General features: G+C 38.8%; 1 protein-coding gene across 5 annotated transcripts in view; it reads right to left on the bottom strand.

The window, feature by feature from the left end:
* Positions 1-21,198, bottom strand: part of cacna2d3 (calcium channel, voltage dependent, alpha2/delta subunit 3) — a 142,641-nt gene that overhangs the window by 120,035 nt on the left and 1,408 nt on the right. For 3 of the 5 annotated variants that reach the window (XR_009826728.1, XM_062052756.1, XM_062052747.1), the window contains exons 3-4: positions 19,100-19,330; positions 17,743-17,859 (exon numbers count right to left, since the gene is read on the bottom strand). Coding sequence is in view for 4 of the 5 variants with exons in the window: in XM_062052756.1 (XP_061908740.1) it covers positions 17,743-17,859; positions 19,100-19,330 (348 nt within the window). In the remaining variant the exon portion in view is untranslated. Of the gene's footprint in view, positions 1-17,742; positions 17,860-19,099; positions 19,331-20,336; positions 20,431-20,675; positions 20,740-21,198 lie in introns of those variants that run through there. The other 2 variants (XM_062052767.1, XM_062052773.1) reach the window with 2 other exon arrangements.

Here is a 21,198-nt window from a genome sequence, read left to right as displayed (position 1 = left end):
CGATTTACTTAGTTTAAGCCTATTAATTGCAACTTTTAATTCATTTTCAGTTATTTCTGCAGATATTGTTTGGTTTTGTTTTTCATCTAAAATAGGTAAATCCAGGGAGTTCAGGAAGCTGTCAATTTGGGTTATGCTCCTACTAGAGACCTCAGAGTATAAAGTTTTATAAAAATGTTCGAAGGCTTCCTGAATTTCGTTTGGTTTAGTTTTTATCTCTTTTGTTATTGGATCCCTGATTTTATGAATTGTGTTTTCCGCTATCTTTTTTTTAGTTTCCAGGCCAATATTTTCATATACTTAGAGCCACTTTCATAGTGTCTCTGTTTCAAGAACATTAGATTTTTTTTTATTTCTTGTGTGGCCAAACTGTTAATTTCATTCCTAGTATTTCTTATTTCCCTTAATGTATCCTGTGCCAAATCTAGTTTGTGTTTTCTTTCTAATTCTTTTAGTTTTTTTATTAAGTCATTTGATTTTGTATTCTCATTTTTTTTCTTAAATGAAGATATTGCTATGATTTTCCCTCTTAAAACAGCCTTCAGGGTGTCCCATAACATGGGAGGCGAAACCTCTCCTGTGTCATTGAACTCCAAGAAGAGATTAATTTCAGATTTAATTTGTGTTTTAAATGATAGGTCATTCAGCAGGCTTGAGTTTAGTTTCCATGTATTCTTTTTTGCCCTCAGATTAAAGTCAATAGATAGGTATATAGGTGCATGGTCACTTAAATCTATCGTCGCAATTTCACAGGTACATATTTTATCTTTATCCTTTCCAAATGTTAGAAAATAATCTATTCTTGTATAAAGACAGTGTGGCGCAGAGAAATAAGTATAATCCCTTCTGTCTGTAAAAAAGTCTCGCCATATGTCAATTATAGAACCTTTATTTAACCAGATAAGAAAACCCATTGAGATCAAGATCTCTTTCACAAGGGTGACCTGGCCAAGAGGTCAACAGCACATGTCACAGAGCAGTTTCAAAAATAATACATTAAGACATACATTTTAAAATACATAAGAGAACTGTAAAACAACAGAGATTTACATATTTAAAAACACAGGCACTGTGCAATCGTCTCTCGCTGTTTGTCCCTCAGGACAGAACGGAAGGCTCCAAATGGAATTAAGCCTACTTCCTCAAAAAGTGTGTTTACTTTCTTATAAAGGGGTTTAACGTTATGTATTTTTGTACTAGATGAATCCAATTTTGGCTGTAGATGTATATTTAAATCCCCACCACAAATCAAAAAACCTTCGGTTTCCGTTACCATAATATTGGTGATTTTTTGGAAGAAATTAATATCACTCCCAGGGGGTGCATAGACATTCAGTAAGGTGATTGGGTTCCCATCTATCTTTCCCTTTACTAAAATAAATCTACCCTCCTTATCACCAAATTCCAGTACTTTTTCAAAATTTAGCTTTTTTGAGATGAGAATTGCAACTCCTCTCCTATGTCCTAATTTATATGACGAAAAAAACAAATGAGTGAAGCCCATTCTCTTTAGTTTTACCTGCTCCTTGTCAGTTAAATGGGTCTCCTGCAAATATACTATGTGGGCTTGTTCTGTCCTCACCTTTGATAATATTTTATTGCGTTTAATTGGGTTCAATAGCCCATTAACATTAAACGATACACATTTTACTTTGTCACTAACCATATGTATTTACTTGTAAGTATACCAATAAAATATTCAAAATAAAACCTAGCAAGTCTACTCCTATAACGAAAAAATTGAAATAGCAAATAAAACAAAGCAAAATAACTAAAAAAAATTGAAAAAGAACAGCAGAAAAAAGAAAAGTGTAGTTCCAAGGCAGGGGTCTCTAATAGATGACCCTGAGTTAAGCTAGATAAAACGTCTAGCTGTGGGGGAAATCCTCTCCCAACTATGGGCTGTGGGCCCCCCATCATGGCACTTGGTAGAAAGAGAAAAAAAATCTCTGTTCATTACATAGGTACATCCCTCATTTGTATTTTTTCTCGCTGGGGGTTATTATATAAACGCAAATGTCATAGAATGAATTTAAAGTCATCTGTTTTGGTTCTGTTCATCTTACCAACACTTTAAGAAGTCAGTCAAAATTAACAGGTCCTCCGGAGAAGGCGATGATTATCTTCTGAAGGCTTGCAGTCTCTCCTTGATGCTTTTCTCTGGCTCCTCACCTGTCCCCTCCCGGCTCCTTCCTCCCATGGTCTCCCAGGTGGAGCGGGACAGCTGATCCAGCAGGCTTTCCCTCGGCGTAATCACGCTGACTGGCAGTCCTCTGTCCTTCATGTCTTTTGTCGCCTCCTTTGCTGTCCGGTACAGCTGCGTGCCGTCCTCATAAAACACTCGTAATTTGGCCGGGAACGGAGTCTGGAAGCGGATATTTCTTTGCTTTAACACTCGCTTGGCTTCAGCATATTCTTTCCTCTTTTGCAGGACTGCTGGGGGGTAATCCTGGTCAAAGTATATTTGTCTCCCGTTCAGAAAAACCTTCTTCTTTCCCCAGGCTTTACGTATGACATCTTCTTACATCCTGTAGCGGAGGAATTTGACTATTATTGACCGCGGCTTGTCTTCTCTGTCTCCGGCGGGTCTTGGCGCGAACGCGCGGTGCGCCCTTTCGATGTTGAGTTGAATAGTTGCGGGGATCTCCAACATGTCCCGCAGCAGTTTTTCCACAAACTCTGGCATGCACGGTCCCTCGGCTCCTTCGGGAACATTGTATATCCTCAAGTTCTCGCGTCGGGATCTCCCTTCATAGTCGAGTAGTTTGTTTTCTTGCTGATTAATGACTTTTATCATGTTGTTCAACACATACTCCACGTTTTGAATCCGGTCCTCCACCTTCTCAATTCGCTCCTCTGTGTCTGTTATTTGTTGTTTAATGTTGGTGAGCTCGGATTTAATATCGCTCAGCTGTTCTTTTATGTCCTTTCGGAAGTCCCGAATCTCCTCCAGAACTTGGACTAAACCTTCGGCGTCCGCCTCCTTTGAGCGAGGGTTAGCATTAGCACCGCCATCTTGTAGCTTTACAGGTGAGCTGTTCGCGGACACAGAGATTTCCTCATTTACCGGCTCTGCACCGATATTTGCTCGATTTCCTCTGGTTTGCCCCATTCTTGCCCCTTTTGTTTATTCAGAGATTATCTGAAACTTTGGCATTTAACGGTAACGGGGCGAAATAACTTTTATCACGAGGGAGATGTTACTCTAAGCTGCCATTCAGCTTGGTGACGTCACCGGAACTCCCAGCCGTTTACGAGTGGTTTGAGCTCTCGGCAATAAGAAATAACCAAAGCCTCTCAAGTTATGAGCCTGCACTCGTCTTATAAAAAAACGTTGTAGATTAGGCGGAAATAATTTGTTAAATGCTTTATATAAGATTATTAATGTATTATATTTAACAAGGTCATCAAATTTGAGCAACTTTGATTGCATAAACAGATTATGAGTATGTTCTAAATAACCAACGTTGTGAATGATCCGCACTGCTCTTTTCTGTAATATGATCAGAGGATGAATTGTGTTGTGGTAAGTATTCCCCCATACTTCAACACAGTATGTAAGGTATGGGAGTACCAAGGTGCAGTATAGAGTACGGAGTGCATTTTCATTGAGGTATAGTTTTGCTTTGTTTATAATTGAGAGGCTTTTGGAGATTTTTGTTTTAATGTGTCTGACATGAGGTTTCCATGATAGTTTACTATCAATTATTACTCCCAAAAATGTTTTCTCATTTACGATTTCAATTTGGATACCATCAATACTTATTTTCTGTTCAGACGTTAGGTTGCGATTTCCAAACATAACTATCTTAGTTTTATTTATATTCAAAGAAAATGTATTTGTGTCCATCCATTTTTTTTTACTATGTTTAGTTCTGTGTTTACTGTATTTATGAGCTCATTATAGTCATCACTACTGTAGAATATATTTGAGTCGTCTGCAAATAGTATACATTTCAGTACTTTGGATGTATTAAACATATCATTAATACATACATTAAACAGTTTTGGCCCCAACACCGACCCTTGGGGGACACCACAAGCACTGCCAAGAGTATCAGATAAAAATGTACCCATTTTAACAAACTGTACCCTTCCTGTTAAATAACTTTTTAACCAGTCACCAACCAGCCCCCTAATTCCATATCTTCCCATTTTATCTAGTAGAATTGAATGATTAATGGTATCAAAGGCTTTCTTTAGATCAATAAAAATACCAACTGCATATCTTTTATGCACCAGTGCATTAGTAATTTCTTCAATGGCTTCAGTTATCGTCATAGAGGTTGTTCGTTTGGACCTAAAGCCATACTGACCGTCATTGATTATATGATGCTTCTCAAGAAAAGATTCAAGTCAAGAGTTAAATAGTTTCTCTAAGATTTTTGAGAACTGAGGCAAAAGAAAGATTGGTCTGTAAGTGGTGAAAGCGTGTTTGCTGTCACTTTTGAAGAGCGCAGTTAACTTAGCGATTTTCATTTGACTTGGAAAGCAGCCAGTCTGGAATGATAGGTTACATATATAAGTTAAAGGTTTTACAATATTCAGTATAACTTTTTGAACCAATATCATGTAGATATCATGGCAGTCAGTGGAGCACTTACTTTTACACTTCCGCACAATGTTTGTCACTTCCTGCTCATTTGTAGCTGAGAGGAAGAATGATGAAGAATTCTGTTCAATAGTTGATTTTGTAACTCCATTGTCTGGGATATCAACAGCCAATTTAGGACCAACATTTACTACAAAAAAAAACTATTGAACTTATTCACTACATTACTCATATTATAATCTTCACCGTTCCCATCAATAAAGTAATCAGGATATGTCAACTTTGAATATCCTTGTTTGATTACACTATTCAAAACATCCCAAGTTCCTTTTATATTGTTTTTGTTTTCATATAGGTTTTTTTTGATAATATAACCGTTTGCTTGTTCCTATAATATCAGTTAATTTATTTTTTTACTTCTTGTATCGTTGTTCGACTTCTTTTGTTTTTATTTTGATGAAAAGTTTGTAGAGATTGTTTTTTTTAACAGGCATTAATTATCCCTTTTGTGATCCAAGGGCTATTTTTATTTTTTCCTTTTATAAAATATTCTTTCACGGGGCAATGCTTATTATGCAGGGAAGTAAAGATGTCAAAAAAATTACAATAAGCACTATCCACATTTGGTTCTCTGTATACTGAAGTCCAATCCTAAACTGCTAAACTATTGTTTAGGGCACAGATTGTTTCCTCAGTTGTTATTCGTTTAGAGATTTTTGCCATCGTGTCTTTGGTTTTCTTGAGATGACAGTCATATAAAGTAAAAACAGGTAAATGGTCAGTGATATCACATATAAATAGGCCACCGGTGACTTGATTTCCCATAATGTTAGTAAAAATGTTGTTGATGATTGTGGCACTATGTGTTGTTATTCTGCTTGGTTTGGTTATGGTTGGATATAGAGACAAGCTGTACATTGTGTCAATGAAGTCATCAACATGTTTTTGCTTGGTTGAGTTTAACAAATCAATGTTAAAATCACCACAGATAAATATGGATTTATGGTTCACAGAGGAAAATAGTTTACCCATCCACTCATTGAAAATTTCTATGCTTGAACCAGGTGCCCGATATACACAGCTCATGAAGATATTTGTCTTTTTGTCATTTAGGATTTCCACTGTTAAACATTCAAATAATCCATCGACTGCTATGGTCATGTTTGTTAAAACTTTAAATGTAACAGATTTATGAATGTACAATGTGACTCCTCCTCCTATTTTATTTATTCTGTTTATGTATCTTAATTCATAGTCATTCAGACTAAAATCAATACCTTTATCATTGTTGAACCAGGTTTCAGTAATTGCAATAATGATAAATTAATGACTAAATTCTTTCAAGTAATCCTTGATAGTCTCAAAGTTAGTGTACATGCTTCGACTATTGAAATGTATTATTGACAGACTACCTTCTGATTTTACACTGTTTTCATATTGTTCACAGGTAAAATAATTACAGTTTTTTTACAATCGCAGAGAAAAAATTTATTATCAGGATCTATCTCCATATCAGTCTCAGTTGTGGCGCGCTCTTGATACTCACAAATGTCCAGTTCTTTTTGTTGATGTTGTAGGATCTTCTGTAACACGTCCATATCAATACTTGGTGTGGTCTGTGTTCTTGGTGTGGGTAGCATTGAGATGATGTAAAGGTCACAAAGCTACATTTGTACCAAGTACTGCATCAATGTCAATACTTATGAAGATCTTCTATGTTCCATATCACCAAGACTTTTGCTTCCTCCGGCGTCCCATTTAATTTAATGAAGATCTTACAGTTCGTTACCCAGGTTTGTTGAATCTTGCTTTCCCTTTTAAGTTGTCGTGCGATCCTTGCGATGTCAGCATTTTTCCTGGTCAAATGTTAATTTATGAAAACATCAGTACCTTTGAGTTTGTGTCCTTGCCTTAATTGTGCCATTTTCTTTTTCCTGTTTGCGAATCTCATGATGACAGCTGGTGGTCTCTAGTTCCTCATGGGCAGTGGGTGACAAGCCCTCGATGTGCTCCAGGTCCATCTCTATTCCCCTGCTCTGGAGATAGGAAGCCACCTGCTGCTCCACCGACTGTATCTCCTGCACGCTGGGCTCCCCGTTGTCCGCGGCCACCGCACGCGCGTAAGAGCTTGATCTTGATGCCGGTGATGACCACATCATTCATGCGGGAGTATTGCTCCAGCTCACCCACTCGCCGCTCCAGGTCCACAATGCGCCGGTCTTTTTCCACGTTCTGGAGGCGTAGTTGTTTTACCTCCTCCAGCAGGCCCAATAGCTGCTCCTGCTGTGTTCTTACCGCAGTCATGTCGCCGAATAGGGAGTGGAGTGTGAGCCTCATCTGTTCGAACTCTTCCGATGTCTGGCTTTTCCTCGGTGCAAGCATTACGATGGTCTATCTGCCGACAAATCCAGCAACAGAAGAAAAAAATCCCACCTCTGTATTTCAGGCTGCTAATGCTAGCCGGCTTCGGTGTGCTAGCCCGCAGCACCAATCGACACAAGCTGCAAAGTGTCACGACACAGTGACACAGCGAAGCCAAAGAAGTACAAAAAAGTACAAAAAAGTACAATAAGATGTGCTGGCTTTGCACAAGGCGATCGCCAAACTCGACAGCCCCACGTCGATAAACAGCCAGCCAGACGCGCGCAAACTCAAAAACAGGAAGTGACATACACGGCCACAGTGTATACACGGCCACAGTGTATACCACTTTTTCTCCCTCAGTCCTTCTTTCGTAAATTAGATTTTAGACTTTATTTGGAACTAAAAGACTGTCAGATTACGTAAACAATATTTACAGAAACCCAAATCGTCAGGACGATTCGCACTACCAAACTTTAGGTTTTACTACTGAGTCACCAACATTAGAATTCTTAAATATTGTCTGCAATTTGAAGCATTTGATCCCCCTCCGTTATGGCTGGTTATGTAGGCTAACTCAATTTAACAGTTGACAGTGCACTGCTTCCCCTTTCTGAGGCGGCGGATGGTGGTCCAGAATCGCTTCGAAATCATCCGGATGTCGTTTTCCATGGCTTCCCCGAACTCCTCCAATGTCCGAGTTTTTGCCTCCGCGACCGCCAAAGCCACACACCGCTTTGCCTGTCGGTACCTGTCCGCTGCCTTCGGAGTCCCATGAGCCAAAAGGACCCGATAGGATTCTTTCTTCAGCTTGACGGCATCTCCCACCGCTGGTGTCCATCAGCGGGTTCTAGGATTACCGCCACGACAGGCATCAACCACCTTGCGGCCACAGTGTATACCACTTTTTCTCCCTCAGTCCTTCTTTCGTAAATTAGATTTTAGACTTTATTTGGAACTAAAAGATTGTCAGATTACGTAAACAATATTTACAGAAACCCAAATCGTCAGGAGGATTAGCACTACCAAACTTTAGGTTTTACTACTGAGCCACCAACATTAGAATTCCTAAATATTGGCTGCAATTTGAAGCATTTGATCCCCCCCGCCACGACAGGCATCAACCACCTTGCAGCCACAGCTCCAATTGGCCGCCTCGACAATAGAGGTACGGAACATGGTCCACTCAGACTCAATATCCAGCGCCTCCTCGTGACATGTTCAAAGTTCTTCCAGAGGTGGGAATTGAAACTCTCCCAGAGGTGGGAATTGAAACTCTCCCTGACAGGACACTCTGCTAGACATTCCCAGCAGACCCTCACAAGGTGTTTGGGCCTGCCAGGTCCGTCCAGCATTATTCCCCACAATCAGAGCCAACTCAACACCAGGTGGTGATCGGTAGAAAGCTCCGCCCCTCTCTTCACCAGAGTGTCCAAAACTGGAGACCGCAAATCCGATGGCATTACTACAAAATCGATCATGGAACTGCGGCCGAGGGTGTTCTGGTGCCAAGTGCACATATGGACACCCTTTTGTTTGAACATTGTCTTTGTTATGGACAATCTGTGACGAGCACAAAAATACCACTCGGGTTCAGATCCAGGCGGCCATTCTTCCCAATCAAACCTCTCCAGGTTTCACTGTCGTTGCCAACATGAGCGTTGAAGTCACCCAGCAGAACAAGGGAATCACCTGAGGGAGCACTCTCCGGTACTCCCTCGAGGGAATCCAAAAAGGGTGGGTACTCTGTTTGGTGCGTAAGCACAAACAACAGTCAGGACCCGTCCCCCCACCCGAAGGCGGAGGGAAGCTTCTTTCTCATCTACTGGGTTAAAGTCCAATAACAGTAATGTGACACTGTATCGATCCGTTGTGGTAAAGAAAGAGCTGAGCCGGAAGGCAAAGCTCTCAATTTACCGGTCGATCTCCGTTCCTATCCTCACCTATGGTCATGAGCTTTGGGTTATGACCGAAAGGACAAGATCACGGGTACAAGCGGCCGAAATTAGTTTTCTCCGTCGGGTGGCGGGGATCTCTGTTAGAGATTGGGTGAGAAGCTCTGTCATTCGGGAGGAGCTCAAAGTAAAGCCGCTGCTCCTCCACATCGAGAGGAGCCAGATGAGGTAGTTCGGGCATCTGGTCAGGATGCCACCCGGACGCCTCCCTCAGGAGGTGTTTAGGGCACGTCCGACCGGTAGGAGGCCACGGGGAAGACCCAGGACACGTTGGGAAAGACTATGTCTCCCGGCTGGCCTGGGAAAGCCTCGGGATCCCCTGGGAGGAGTTGGACTAAGTGGCTGGGGAGCAGGAAGTCTGGACTTCTTTGCTTAGGCTGCTGCCCCCGCGACCCGACCTCGGATACACGGAAATAAATGGATGGATGCTTCTTTCTACTCCTTTTCGCCATGTGAGAATGTCACAAAATTGTTATTATTTTATTTTCATTACTCTTTTTGTTGTTGTTTAGTTTTGTCTTTTTTATTAAACATGTCTGAAATAAATACAAAAAAGTCAAATTTAGAAGGTTAGAAGGTTTTTTGCTACAACTGTTCTCATGATTGATTAATTTTACTTGATCAAGCCTTTAACCTTCTAACATTCCACAGTACAAAATAATCAACGTACGTGTGAGTCGTGCTGATATCATATCGGATTAATACCAGCTGTAATATCGGTGTCGCATTGAAAGTGGAAAAAGTTGTATCGGGTCACGCTTAATTCAAAACACATGTTTTCAATATATTATTTAAGCTTTTTGTGCTTAAATACTTAGCCTTTCTGTTGCATTTTTCCCCCACCTCAAAGCTTTTGCTCTTCACTTTGCCACCCTGGTGTCCGGTAATATATGGGTACCCGCTGGCCAAACTGTTTATCCCCTTAGTGTAAAAAGTGACCCACAGGCAGCAGCGGAGAGGCGCTGTGCAGTGATTGATGGTGGGAGGTCGGTAAAGGATTTCACACAGTGCACAGAGGCAGCAGTCACCTCCATAATAACTCCGCTCGACAAATGTGCTTGGCTCTATGTTTTCGGCCAAAAAAGCAGTGAGCAGGTAATTAACACCTGTCAAATTTGTCAAAATAACTGCTATATTAACACAATTGAGGCTTTGCTGCACACATTCAATTGACCTCATTGGCAAATTCACATGTCAGCAGTTGATGAAAGCCACCAAATAACCCAATAAAAATACATTTTACAATTATCATTACCTTTTTCTTTTCTTTCTCAAATATCTCTTTTAAGCAGTCAAAATTGTTGCTTGGATTCATTTCAATTTAACAAACAATACACACCCTCCTCTTTTCTTTTGTTGAAACATCCCAGAGCAGAGAGTGTAATTTACAGGAGGAATTGTAGCACAGGCAGGCTGAGATAAACGTTATCATGTCCAAACAGCGCATTTGCAGACGTTGTAGACAGGCTGCAGCAGCTCAGGCCTCTGATAACATACAACATAAATTGACTTTTTCCATTTTCAAACCATCTACCGGTATGCAATATTTACAGCAGTATAAGTGAAAATACCTAATTTCTTACAATGGAGACCAGGGATGTTTACTACAGAAATCATCAGGAACTTTTTGAAGGTGGCTAATTGAGAGAAGGCCTTGATTTGTGTATTTGTGCAACCAACAATAATATACATCCATCCATTTTCTACCGCTTGTCCCTTTTGGGGTTGCGGGGGGCTGGAGCCTATCCCAGCTGCACTCGGGCGGAAGGCAGGGTACACCCTGGACAAGTCGCCACCTCATCGCAGGGCCAACACAGATAGACAACATTCACACACTAGGGTCCATTTAGTGTTGCCAATCAACCTATCACCAGGCACATGTTTTTGGAGGTGGGAGGAAGCCAGAGTACCAGGAGGGAACCCACGCAGTCACAGGTAGAACATGCAAACTCCACACAGAAAGACCCTGAGCCCGGGACTCAAACTCAGTACCTTCTCACTGTGCTGCCCCAACAATAATATGCTTGATGTAATGTCAATTATGCACTGTATTATTTTTAGCTATTCACGTTTGCAATCGCTGCAAGGCTGTGAGACCACACTAACGTGTTTTTATGTGCATGTTGGAATTCGAAAACCGGTTCCTGTTGAGATTTGAATCACAGAGTTACGATTACTGGTAATCATTTTATAGTTTTGTTAACGATTCCCTTATTGATACCTGTGGGCACGCATGACGTCCACACAAGGCGTCGATCAGCAGCACAGATGTCAGAATTATTCACAACAAAGGAAGACAACAGGGCAACTTGCAATAATTGCAAAGTGGATATTGCAACTACAGAAATATATATGAATATATATAAAGTTGAGAAAATACTACCAGAAACATTAGCAGACACAGCATGTGATAAAGTTGAATGAATTACGTGTTTTTGATCTCCAAGACAGAAGCGAATCATCAACAGCCGCGGTGGCAAAGTCAGTCTGCTGTTAAAACTGCGGGTAACTAACAAACTAACACTGCCCATCATGTTAAAACATGCTATTATTAACTGTAAACGTGAAATTAACGTTTCTCATGCATCACATGACGAGACGGCCTCTGACCGACATTTTGCATGCTACTTTGAGGTGTTCTCCACAGCTGGAATCACTGTGATTATAGACAGAAATAATAAGCTTCCTAAAACAGCAAATATGCTTAATTTTCTGCAAAATAATGGTTAATTTTTGTTGGTGGTATAATACCTCACTGTTATGTTTGCTTATTAATGTTTTTTTCTAAACTAAAGAAAATGTATGGCAATCAACGTGTTTGCTATCCTTTTATCCAAATGAGAATCAAAAAGAGAATCGATAAAGAACCGAACCGTTAAGCAGAATCGGAACAGGAATCGAAATCGTAAAAATCTTATCACTAGTATGTGTACAATTTTTTTTTTAAATAATTGGTGTATTTCTTTTTTAACCCAGTTCTCATTGGTTAAAAAATAGGAGGAAAAAAACAAAGCAATGATTATTTAACCCATGGAAGAAGAAATCAAATCGAATCAACTTTATTTATAAAGAAAAAGGTGGCGTCTACTCGAAAAGAGGTATTTTACATTTTCTATACCGATTTTGTCATAGCAGTTCCTCCTATTTTAACTTGAAAAAAACAACAACTTCTATGTATAATTCACTTTTCATTTGACCACAAATCCCAAAGTGCTACATAGTAAAATACATAAAACAAAAAAAAGAGAGAAAAATTGAATAAAAACATTGCAGAATTCACAGATTGGAATTAGCTGTAGGCTTTTCTAAAAAGGTTTGCTTAAGTCCTTTTTTAAAAGCATTCACTGTCTGTGGGGCCCTGAAGTGGTCAGAAAGGGCATTCCACAGACAGTGAGTAGCATTTTTAGAAACCTTGTGAAAAAAGACAAAATATAAATGTAAAAGAAAACTGCAAAATTATGAAAATTTTTATTAATAAAGCTTAATAACATTGATCTTGATGCTTTTTTATTAGTAAAAACTAAAAACTAAAAAAATAACACTTATAATCTTTGGGACCTAAATACAAATTATACAATACGAAACAAATCATATGAATTATCGGTAACTTTTTTCCCACCATATTCAGATCACAAATATTTTAGCTTCAGTTTTAATCAGAACTACATTTTTATTGTTGCATATTTTTTACAGGTGCCCAATAAATATTAGACCAATAATTATGGAGAGAAAAAAACATTGATATCGAAAACATCGAACCTTATCAGCCACATGAAATGCAAGCATTGATACAGCAGTGTTTTGATAGCCTGGGAAAAGGGTCTGCTGCTAAAGAAGTTGCTCAAAAGTCAGATGCAAAGAAAGACCTATCCTATCACTGCTTCATTTAAAAAGTGCAAAAACATTGCCAGAGACGACCCGAGGGCTAAAGCAATCTGATAATATTGCGAAACAAAATGCCAGATGATATGTCTCCTAATAGGTGCCATTTTGGAGTCCTCAGTGTTCGCGCTAGGAATTTTCAAAATGGGGTGCCAGGGACCCCGTCAAGTTATAAAAATGGTGTCCCACAGTACATTTTTGGGGTCCCACTTTTTTGTAACCGTTTTGAAAAGGAATGATAAATGTATGCATTATCCTGTTATATCTCACATTCTATATTGTTTCGAAAAAAGGTCATAAACGTTACTTAATTCATTAAAAAAATAATACAGAACAAAACACATTTTTATGCATATGTAAATGTATTCAGTTATAAACATTCATTCACTTTCTTCTTTCCTTCATGGATCTAAACTTTACCGCTGCCGCCCTGAAATCAAGGTTCTCTGGCTGACGAGGACCACTGACACATTTAATCTCTGCATATTTTACTAGAATACCCTAATGGGCATTACATATATCTAAATCAAGTACCTACTGTACTGTTTACTTGTTGAAATACCCTTTTTAGAACAAATATCTACCCAAACAACCACTTTGCTGCTGCCAAATATTGATTTGAAGGGTATTTCAACAAGTAAACAGTACAGTAGGTACTTGATTTTGATATATGTAATGCTCATAAGGGTATACTAGTAAAATATGCATGTGTAAATATGCGATGTGTAAATATCAAAATATTACGTTCAATCACTTTTTGTCAGGCAACATTACATTTAATTAAAATTTTACATAAATGAATACATCCAAACACTTTAGAAATATTTATTACGTGCACGAAGAAATAACAGTTACAACTGTATGTATCTTCCAATCAAGAAAGAGGTTTTATCACATCATCATCAGACAATAACAGTCCTTTAAATCTCATCAATACCACAGGAAAGGCAAACTGTCATTTTCCGGACACGATAAAGGCTTAAATAATATCAAACACGTAGCATTACAATGACCACGAAGATAAAGTGTTTGTCTCACACGTAAAAATCGCTGTGGACAGACGAAGCCAAGAAATGCAGGTTTAGCGAGCGTTGCGCGCTACCGCGAAGAAAATACATTTTTGGCAGGCAATCACATTTTGGCACAACACCGGCAAATATAAACAAAACAAAACACTGCCGGAAAGCGATAATCGATAAAATAACAAACAAATCTGAGTTTTGACACAGAGAAGGCAGGGTCGGTAAAAAAAAAATTAAATCCAAATCCGCGTCCAATGGACGTGCAGACTTCCGGAAATGCGCGTCCTTTCTGATTTCAATGTGTAAAATCACACAAAAAGTGACTTAAAGGCAACATTGGGTCCTTATACACACATCATAATAATACCCATATGTGGCCGTAGTTCCATCAAGCGGTGCGGCTTTGTAGCTTAGGCATTTTGACATATTTGTGAGCCCCTTGTGGAATGTTTTATATCAGGGGTCACCAACCTTTTTGAAACCAAGGGCTACTTCTTGGGTACTGATTAATGCGAAGGGCTACCAGTTAGATACACACTTAAATAAATTGCCAGAAGTAGCCAATTTGCTCAATTTACCTTTAACTCTGTTATTATTAATAATTAATTATATTTATCTTTGTAGAAACACTGATCATCTTAATGATTTCTCACAATAAATATATATAGAAACAGATAAATATCAATATGCAACACTTTATTTTTATATTTTCTCTAAGTGCACATTTTTCAAATTGAACATTTTCAAATGATCACTTCTAAGACAGTCTTGTGAAATCACAATATCCCATTTTAACTAGCTAGCCACTAACATTTTTTAACAAATCATGAATTACTTTGCACCATGTTTGTACAAATAATAACTCATGTAAAATACAAAAGTAAACTCTCAAATTTTTAAATCATGTCACACTTTGAACTGGACACCAAATCTGTTATCTGTTTCTTTGTCAGTTAATGGGAAGCCTGGCATTTCATGCTGTTAACTAGTGTGTTGTACTCTGGTGTGTAAGTTGACACTGCAACTCTGAGTGAGTCTTGCAGATGTGCATCAGTGAGGCGTGTTCTGTGTTTGTTCTTGATGGAGTTTATGTCAGAAAAGGCTGATTCACAAAGATAAGATTTTTCCTCATTGTTTGCGGAACCTTCTTAATCTTTTGGACATATTTTCACAGCAATCTGGCCTTAAGCTTAATTATGATAAATGTAAAATGTTAAGGATCGGAAATCTAAAGGGAACGTCCTTTCGAATGGAATGCAAAGTGCCTGTTTTGTGGACAGATGGCCCAGTTAACATACTTGGTGTTGTTGTCCCAGAAAATCTGGAAGATCTAGGCTCAGTAAATTATGATAATCGACTAAGAAAGCTGGACAAAATTATGCAATTATGGAAAGGGAAATCCCTAACCTTGTATGGTAAAATGTCTATTGCCAACTTGTTAATTATTCCTCAATTTATTTATTAGTTTTTGTCATTACCAGCTCTATCACAAAACTTTTTTAAGATTTATGAGCGGAGGGTCTTCGATTTTGTCTGGAACGGCAAACCAGAAAAGATTAAAAGAAAGGTTTTGTACAAAAAGTATGAATATGGGGGCCTGAAACTTCTCAACCTTGAAGCTATGTGTCTGTCTTTAAAAGCATCAATTGTTCCAAAGATGTATTTAAACATTGAGTGGTACACAAATGTCCTGTTGGACAAAAAACATGTACTGTATCAAAAGAAATTGTATCCTTTTTTACAAGTGATCCCCTCCCAGAGAGTCTGCTGGGAAACATGGCGGGGTTCATAAAGGAAACAATCCACTCATAGTGGTGTTTTCAATTTTATGTGCCAGAAAAAAGAGACGATATTTTGCAGCAGTTAATATGGATGAACTCTAATATTGTAATAGATGGAAAGCCTTTCTTTTGGAAAAATATGTTTGAAAGAGGAATCATTTTTGTCAATGATATTATCAATGAGAATGGTAAAATTATGAAGTATGATGAATTTAGAGCTATGTATGGTGATGCTTGCTCAAGCTTTTCATTTTATCAACTAACTGGAGTAATTGGGAAAAGATGGAAACAAATAATTAATTGTGGAACTACTAAATTATTAGTTTGTAAACCTCTAATAAGAAATTCTAGTTGGCAAAAAGGAACTAAAATAAATAGAAAAATATATAATTTTTATTTAATAAAGAAATCTTTGAAGGCTGCCTCATACAACACAAATGGAAAATGGGAGGACTTTTTTGACTGCCCGTTGCCATGGGATGCCATATTCAAACTAATCTATAAAACCACTATCGATGTGCAAAATCGTTATTTTCAAATTAAAATTATTTATAACTTCTTACCCACAGGGAAAATGTTAAAATTATGGAATATGACAGAGTCAGATGATTGCCGATTTTGTTGTCAGGAGCCTGAATCCACCCTGCATTTGTTTTGGTATTGTCATATTGTGTCTTTGTTTTGGGTGGAAGTTGAAAAAATGTGTTTAAGGATTGGTGTGTTTATGAAGCTTAATGTGGTTTCTGTTATTTTAGGAGAGTTCATTGACAATCATGATTTAGTCAATTTAATTATAGTACTCGGTAAAATGTTTATTTTTAAGGCCAAAAACAGATTTTCACTTAGTATTACTTTCTTTAAAACATTTATTCAGTATTTTCTAATTTTAGAAAGTTACATGGTTGAAAACGATAATGATGCCAAAAAACATTTTAAAAAAAGATGAGAAGTCCTCAAAGGCTTATTTTGAAAGTATAATTATGTTTATAGATTATATGATATCTGTTGTTGTGTTCCCTAATTTGAGTGACCTGGACATAATCTGGACTGTACATAAATGCTTATTTTGAAAATGTAATTTTGTTTATAAATTATATGCAATCTGTTGTGTTCCCTAATTTTTTTCTGTGTACATGAATGAAGGTGTGTGTTGCTGAGTCCGACTTGGACATTATCTGGACTGGGCCTGGTTTAAAAAACCCTTTAAACAAATCTAATTTCATTGACAACCTGGTCTGTTGAAGATAAGGCCCTTTTTTTTAAAATAAAATAAAATAAGATAAATAAATAAAAAACATTTTCTTGGAAAAAAAAGAAAGTAAAACAATATAAAATAATTACATAAAAAATGGTAATTAATGAAAATGTTAGTGGACCAGCAGCCTATACAATCATGTGTGCTTCAGGGACTGTGTCCCTTGCAGATGTGTTGTCTATGTTGTGGGAACCAGAATATTGGTAGCAGAAAGAAATAACCCCTTTTGTGTGAGTGGGTGTGGATGAGTGTGCATGGGGGAGGTTGTTTGGGTTGATGCACTGATTGAAAGTGTATCTTGTGTTTTTTCTATGTAGATTTAATTTTAAAAAAATAAAAAATAAAAAAAATAAAAAAAAAAATTTTTTTTATTATTTTTTTATTTTTTATTTTTTTTAGAACAGGCCCGCGGGCGACTCATCTGGTCCTTACGGGCGACCTGGTGCCCGCGGGCACCGCGTTGGTGACCCCTGTTTTATATTGTCAATGAAACACCAAAGTTTAGGTTTTGCCTGCTTACAAGATACTTGCTAGCGTCATTTATTTAAGAGGTGTCAGCCTCTAGTCCACATGTATCTCTTATGTGTGACTGCCATCTATCTGTCACACTTATCATTACACCATGTACCAAATAAAATTGCTTTGAGGTCAGTAAGCACAACCAGAATTAATACATATATCAGGCGCACAGGGTTATAAGGCACACTATCGAGCACAGTTTTTCAGATTCATCTTTAAGTCTTTTTTTAACCTCCAAGTTTGCAAAAACTACAGTTGAATTTTAAAGATTGATAAATAGATAAAAATAAGTAATCATTACTGGTCTTGAGAAGAAGGAAGTTACTGACATCGGAATAGGCTTGAAAAAAAATATCATACATCCCTAATTTTGTTAAATGGCACTGCTTAGTATAACAGGAATAACTCAACCTACCCTGGTGGCTTCTGCTTTTTTGCGGAACATTTCCTCCATCTTCACCGCCAGATTTTTCACCAGTTTCACACCATCGATTTCTTCCACTCTGACTGTTTTTCCTGGTGGTTTGTATTTCTAGAAACAAACAAGCAGAAAAGAGCAAACGTTAGCAATCTTTTTAAGGGGCCACTCGGAGCTCATATACTCACAGTAAACCAGTTAAATAAATGTCTAATTAAGCCTGTCAAGAAAGAAAAAGGCTTGATTATCACTTTATCTGCAACCTTTTGTATGTCACAGCACCCGCATGCAGGCGGAATTTTTATACAAGGATTAGAAGCCTTCAAATGGTAGCCGACCACAGATGAACGCTTGATAAGACCTGCTCTTTTACACCAAATGATTGATAGTCTTTATCTGGTCGCAGTCATTGGCTTCACACGCTGCTTCCTTCTGTCTGCTTAGATGGAGACTGCCAAGCTAGGGGGGCCTTGGGATGGGAGGGGCTGCGTCCAAAAGGCTACGCATGGCAAGAGTGTAATTGAAATGAGTCAGAGCAGGGGAGAAAGATAATAACGTGTCAAGCTTAGCCGATTCCGGGTAATAAAGTATACCTCACGTAATGCTGAATCTGCCGGATGCATGAGGACCTCCGGTAATACAGAACAACACTCTCCACAGCTGGGAAGAATATAACATTACATAACACCTCACCTGACAGGCGCAAAGACTGCCCACTGAGCCATATCACACACCTCCGATAATGTTATCCAAAGATAAACACGGCCGCAGCTGCTTGTAGACCATTCAAACACAACGCAGATTATGCGGACGAGATGCACACTAAAAAACACACACGGTTACACGAGGCGACAAATTACCTATTGAAAGGAGCAGTGCGAGCTCGCAGTGGAGCAGAACAGTTCATTTCACGCCTGTCCTCCTCGCCTCAGCACCCAGTGTCCTTACAACGCTCCCCGTCCCCCCAGGTCCCGCCTTCTCCAATCATCAAGATGAGCTTAAACAACATCCATTAACAATCGGGACCGATCATGATTATTGAGAAAAATATTGACAAGTTCACAAGTGAGCACGGGCGGCAGGGGGAGGGCCGCCCACTGCGTCTCCCCTTTAGCAGAAATTTTAGCGAAAGCGTGCATCTAATGATCAGCCTTAATGACCAAGGCCTAACGACCCTTCCAGTTCCCTCACAGCTTGCTGCTTTGTGCTGACTGGCTCCTGACACGCCTCCATGAGCAGGAGCAAAGCCAAAGTGCTTACATGCACACCAAAAAGGGAACAAAACTGCGGGGCATTTCACTATATGTTCATTAAACATTTTATAAAATGCACATTTGTTTGCAGGTCCCCTCACCTCAGGGCACGGCAGCCCCTGGTTTTGAGCCTGGAGTCGCTTTCTAAACGCCGTCTGTATGCTCTCGCCATATCTGCGTGGATTCACTCTTGTGGTTCCACCTTCCTCCCACGCTCCAGGACATGCAGGTGAGAGTCTGGAATTAATCCTGCTGCCGCCTTTGGCTGAGGAGGAGGTGGTCTCCGTGCTGGTGTTGATGCCGGGACGTGGCGCTGTGATAGCCCACAGCTCCTAAAACAAGAACAATATATTAAAAGCAGAAGATTCATTGGTTAAATAACAATATTATACCGTTTTTTGTTTGGCCCCTGAATGATACATAGTTTTTTTTAAATGCAATCAGTAGAATAACCAAGACAGTATACAAAATACTGAGTAAACTTTTTGATAAAAAAAAAACAAATCATAGGAAAAACGGGCCATAAGCTACTATACTATTATGACAAGGTGATATAATCAAAACTCAAATACAAGACACCCAGATGCTGGATATCTACATCCATTCATTTATTATAACACTTCTCCCCATTAGGATCACCGGTGAGCTGGAGCCTATCCCAGCTGACTTCAGGTGAGAGGCGGGGTACACTCTGGACTGGTCACCAGCTAATCACAGAGCACATATAGTCAAAAAACATTCACACATAGTGTCTCGACAATTTAGGAGTCTCCTATTAGCCTAACAAGCATGATTTTCATACAGGAGGAGGCCGAAGTACCTGGAGAGAACCCACACTAGCACAGTGAACAAAGATTCAGATCCAAATATCAATATGAGGCAGATGTGTTACCCACTATTCAGAGGATTAATCAGTAACAGGGATGGATATAAGATCAGGACAGACACAGTCAAATAAGACACCCTGCAATTTAAACACTGAAATAGTTAAACATTTTCCCTTTGTACAAGTTTATTTACATTCTTAAAGGATTTCCACAACTATATTAAAACAGTAATGTAAAGATACATTATCCCTAGTATAGAAGGAACTAAAACAACTAGTTGACATATTTTGATAAAAGGAGCACCACAACAACAAAATCTAAATTCGTGGTCAGTTTATCTATGATGAGTGATTAAAAAATCTAAATACTTGAGATTGAAAAGAAGCACATTTTAAATTGTGTGTGAACGACTATGGATAATCTGTGTATGTAAAAATAAATGCATCAGTGGATAACTTGGAATGAGAAAAAATGCAATGCAAAAACACAGTAATTGGTCAAAAAACATTACTTTTCGGGTATTCTTTACAGCACCAGCATTGCAAATCTCAATGTATCATTAAGATGTTACATTCAAACCCAAAAGCTAATGTTCTATGATAAGAATGATCCTGAATAAGGATAACATTCATTTAAGAAGGCACCATTTCCTCCTAGCTGCTAGCAACATGCTAGCTCAGAAAGCTAACATTAGCCAACAACTATGAGCGAGCCAGCTGACCAGTGAGTTAGCTTCTTTTTTTTTTTTTACAAAGGGCAAATTCTAAAACAAGTATGCAGTAACTACGCATAGTATTGTTTACTGTTTTAAAACAACACTCAATACCGAACATTACTGTCATGAAAATACCTTTCAATTGTGATTGAAGCGAACTGCGTCAGAGCCGACAGGGGCGGGGCTAACCCAGGTAAACAGGCACCAGCTGGGTGCGCAGTGAATTCTGGGACTTGAAGTTTCAGTAAAATTGCGCAATACAGTAATTATTTGCTTTGAACACTTAACACTTTTTAAACACTTTTTTTTTTTCATAGAAAAATTCTGCATACACTCGAGATACCAAAAAGTGTAGTATCACCCGCCTCATCCCCATCACCTGATGTGCACTTCTGCTATAAAGTGGTCCAAAGTGGTAACATCTACCGCATTGGCCTTGTCTTTGTTGGATGCAAATAATATTCATCCAACCTCACTTCTTCCATGCAACACACACTAGTTGTTCAATCCGCCTCCGAGTCACATTCATATTTTCATATCATATTCATATCACATCCAAAAAGTGGACGCTCGTCACTGCAAAGGTGTTCGTGCAGGATGAGGAGAGGAGGCATGTGGAATCAGGTAGTGCATGGCTAATGGGCCGTATAAGTACACG

The sequence above is a fragment of the Entelurus aequoreus genome, linkage group LG01 (assembly GCF_033978785.1).
Source record: "Entelurus aequoreus isolate RoL-2023_Sb linkage group LG01, RoL_Eaeq_v1.1, whole genome shotgun sequence".
In the NCBI taxonomy this organism is placed as follows: domain Eukaryota; kingdom Metazoa; phylum Chordata; class Actinopteri; order Syngnathiformes; family Syngnathidae; genus Entelurus; species Entelurus aequoreus.
This window is presented reverse-complemented; position numbering and strand designations above follow the sequence as displayed.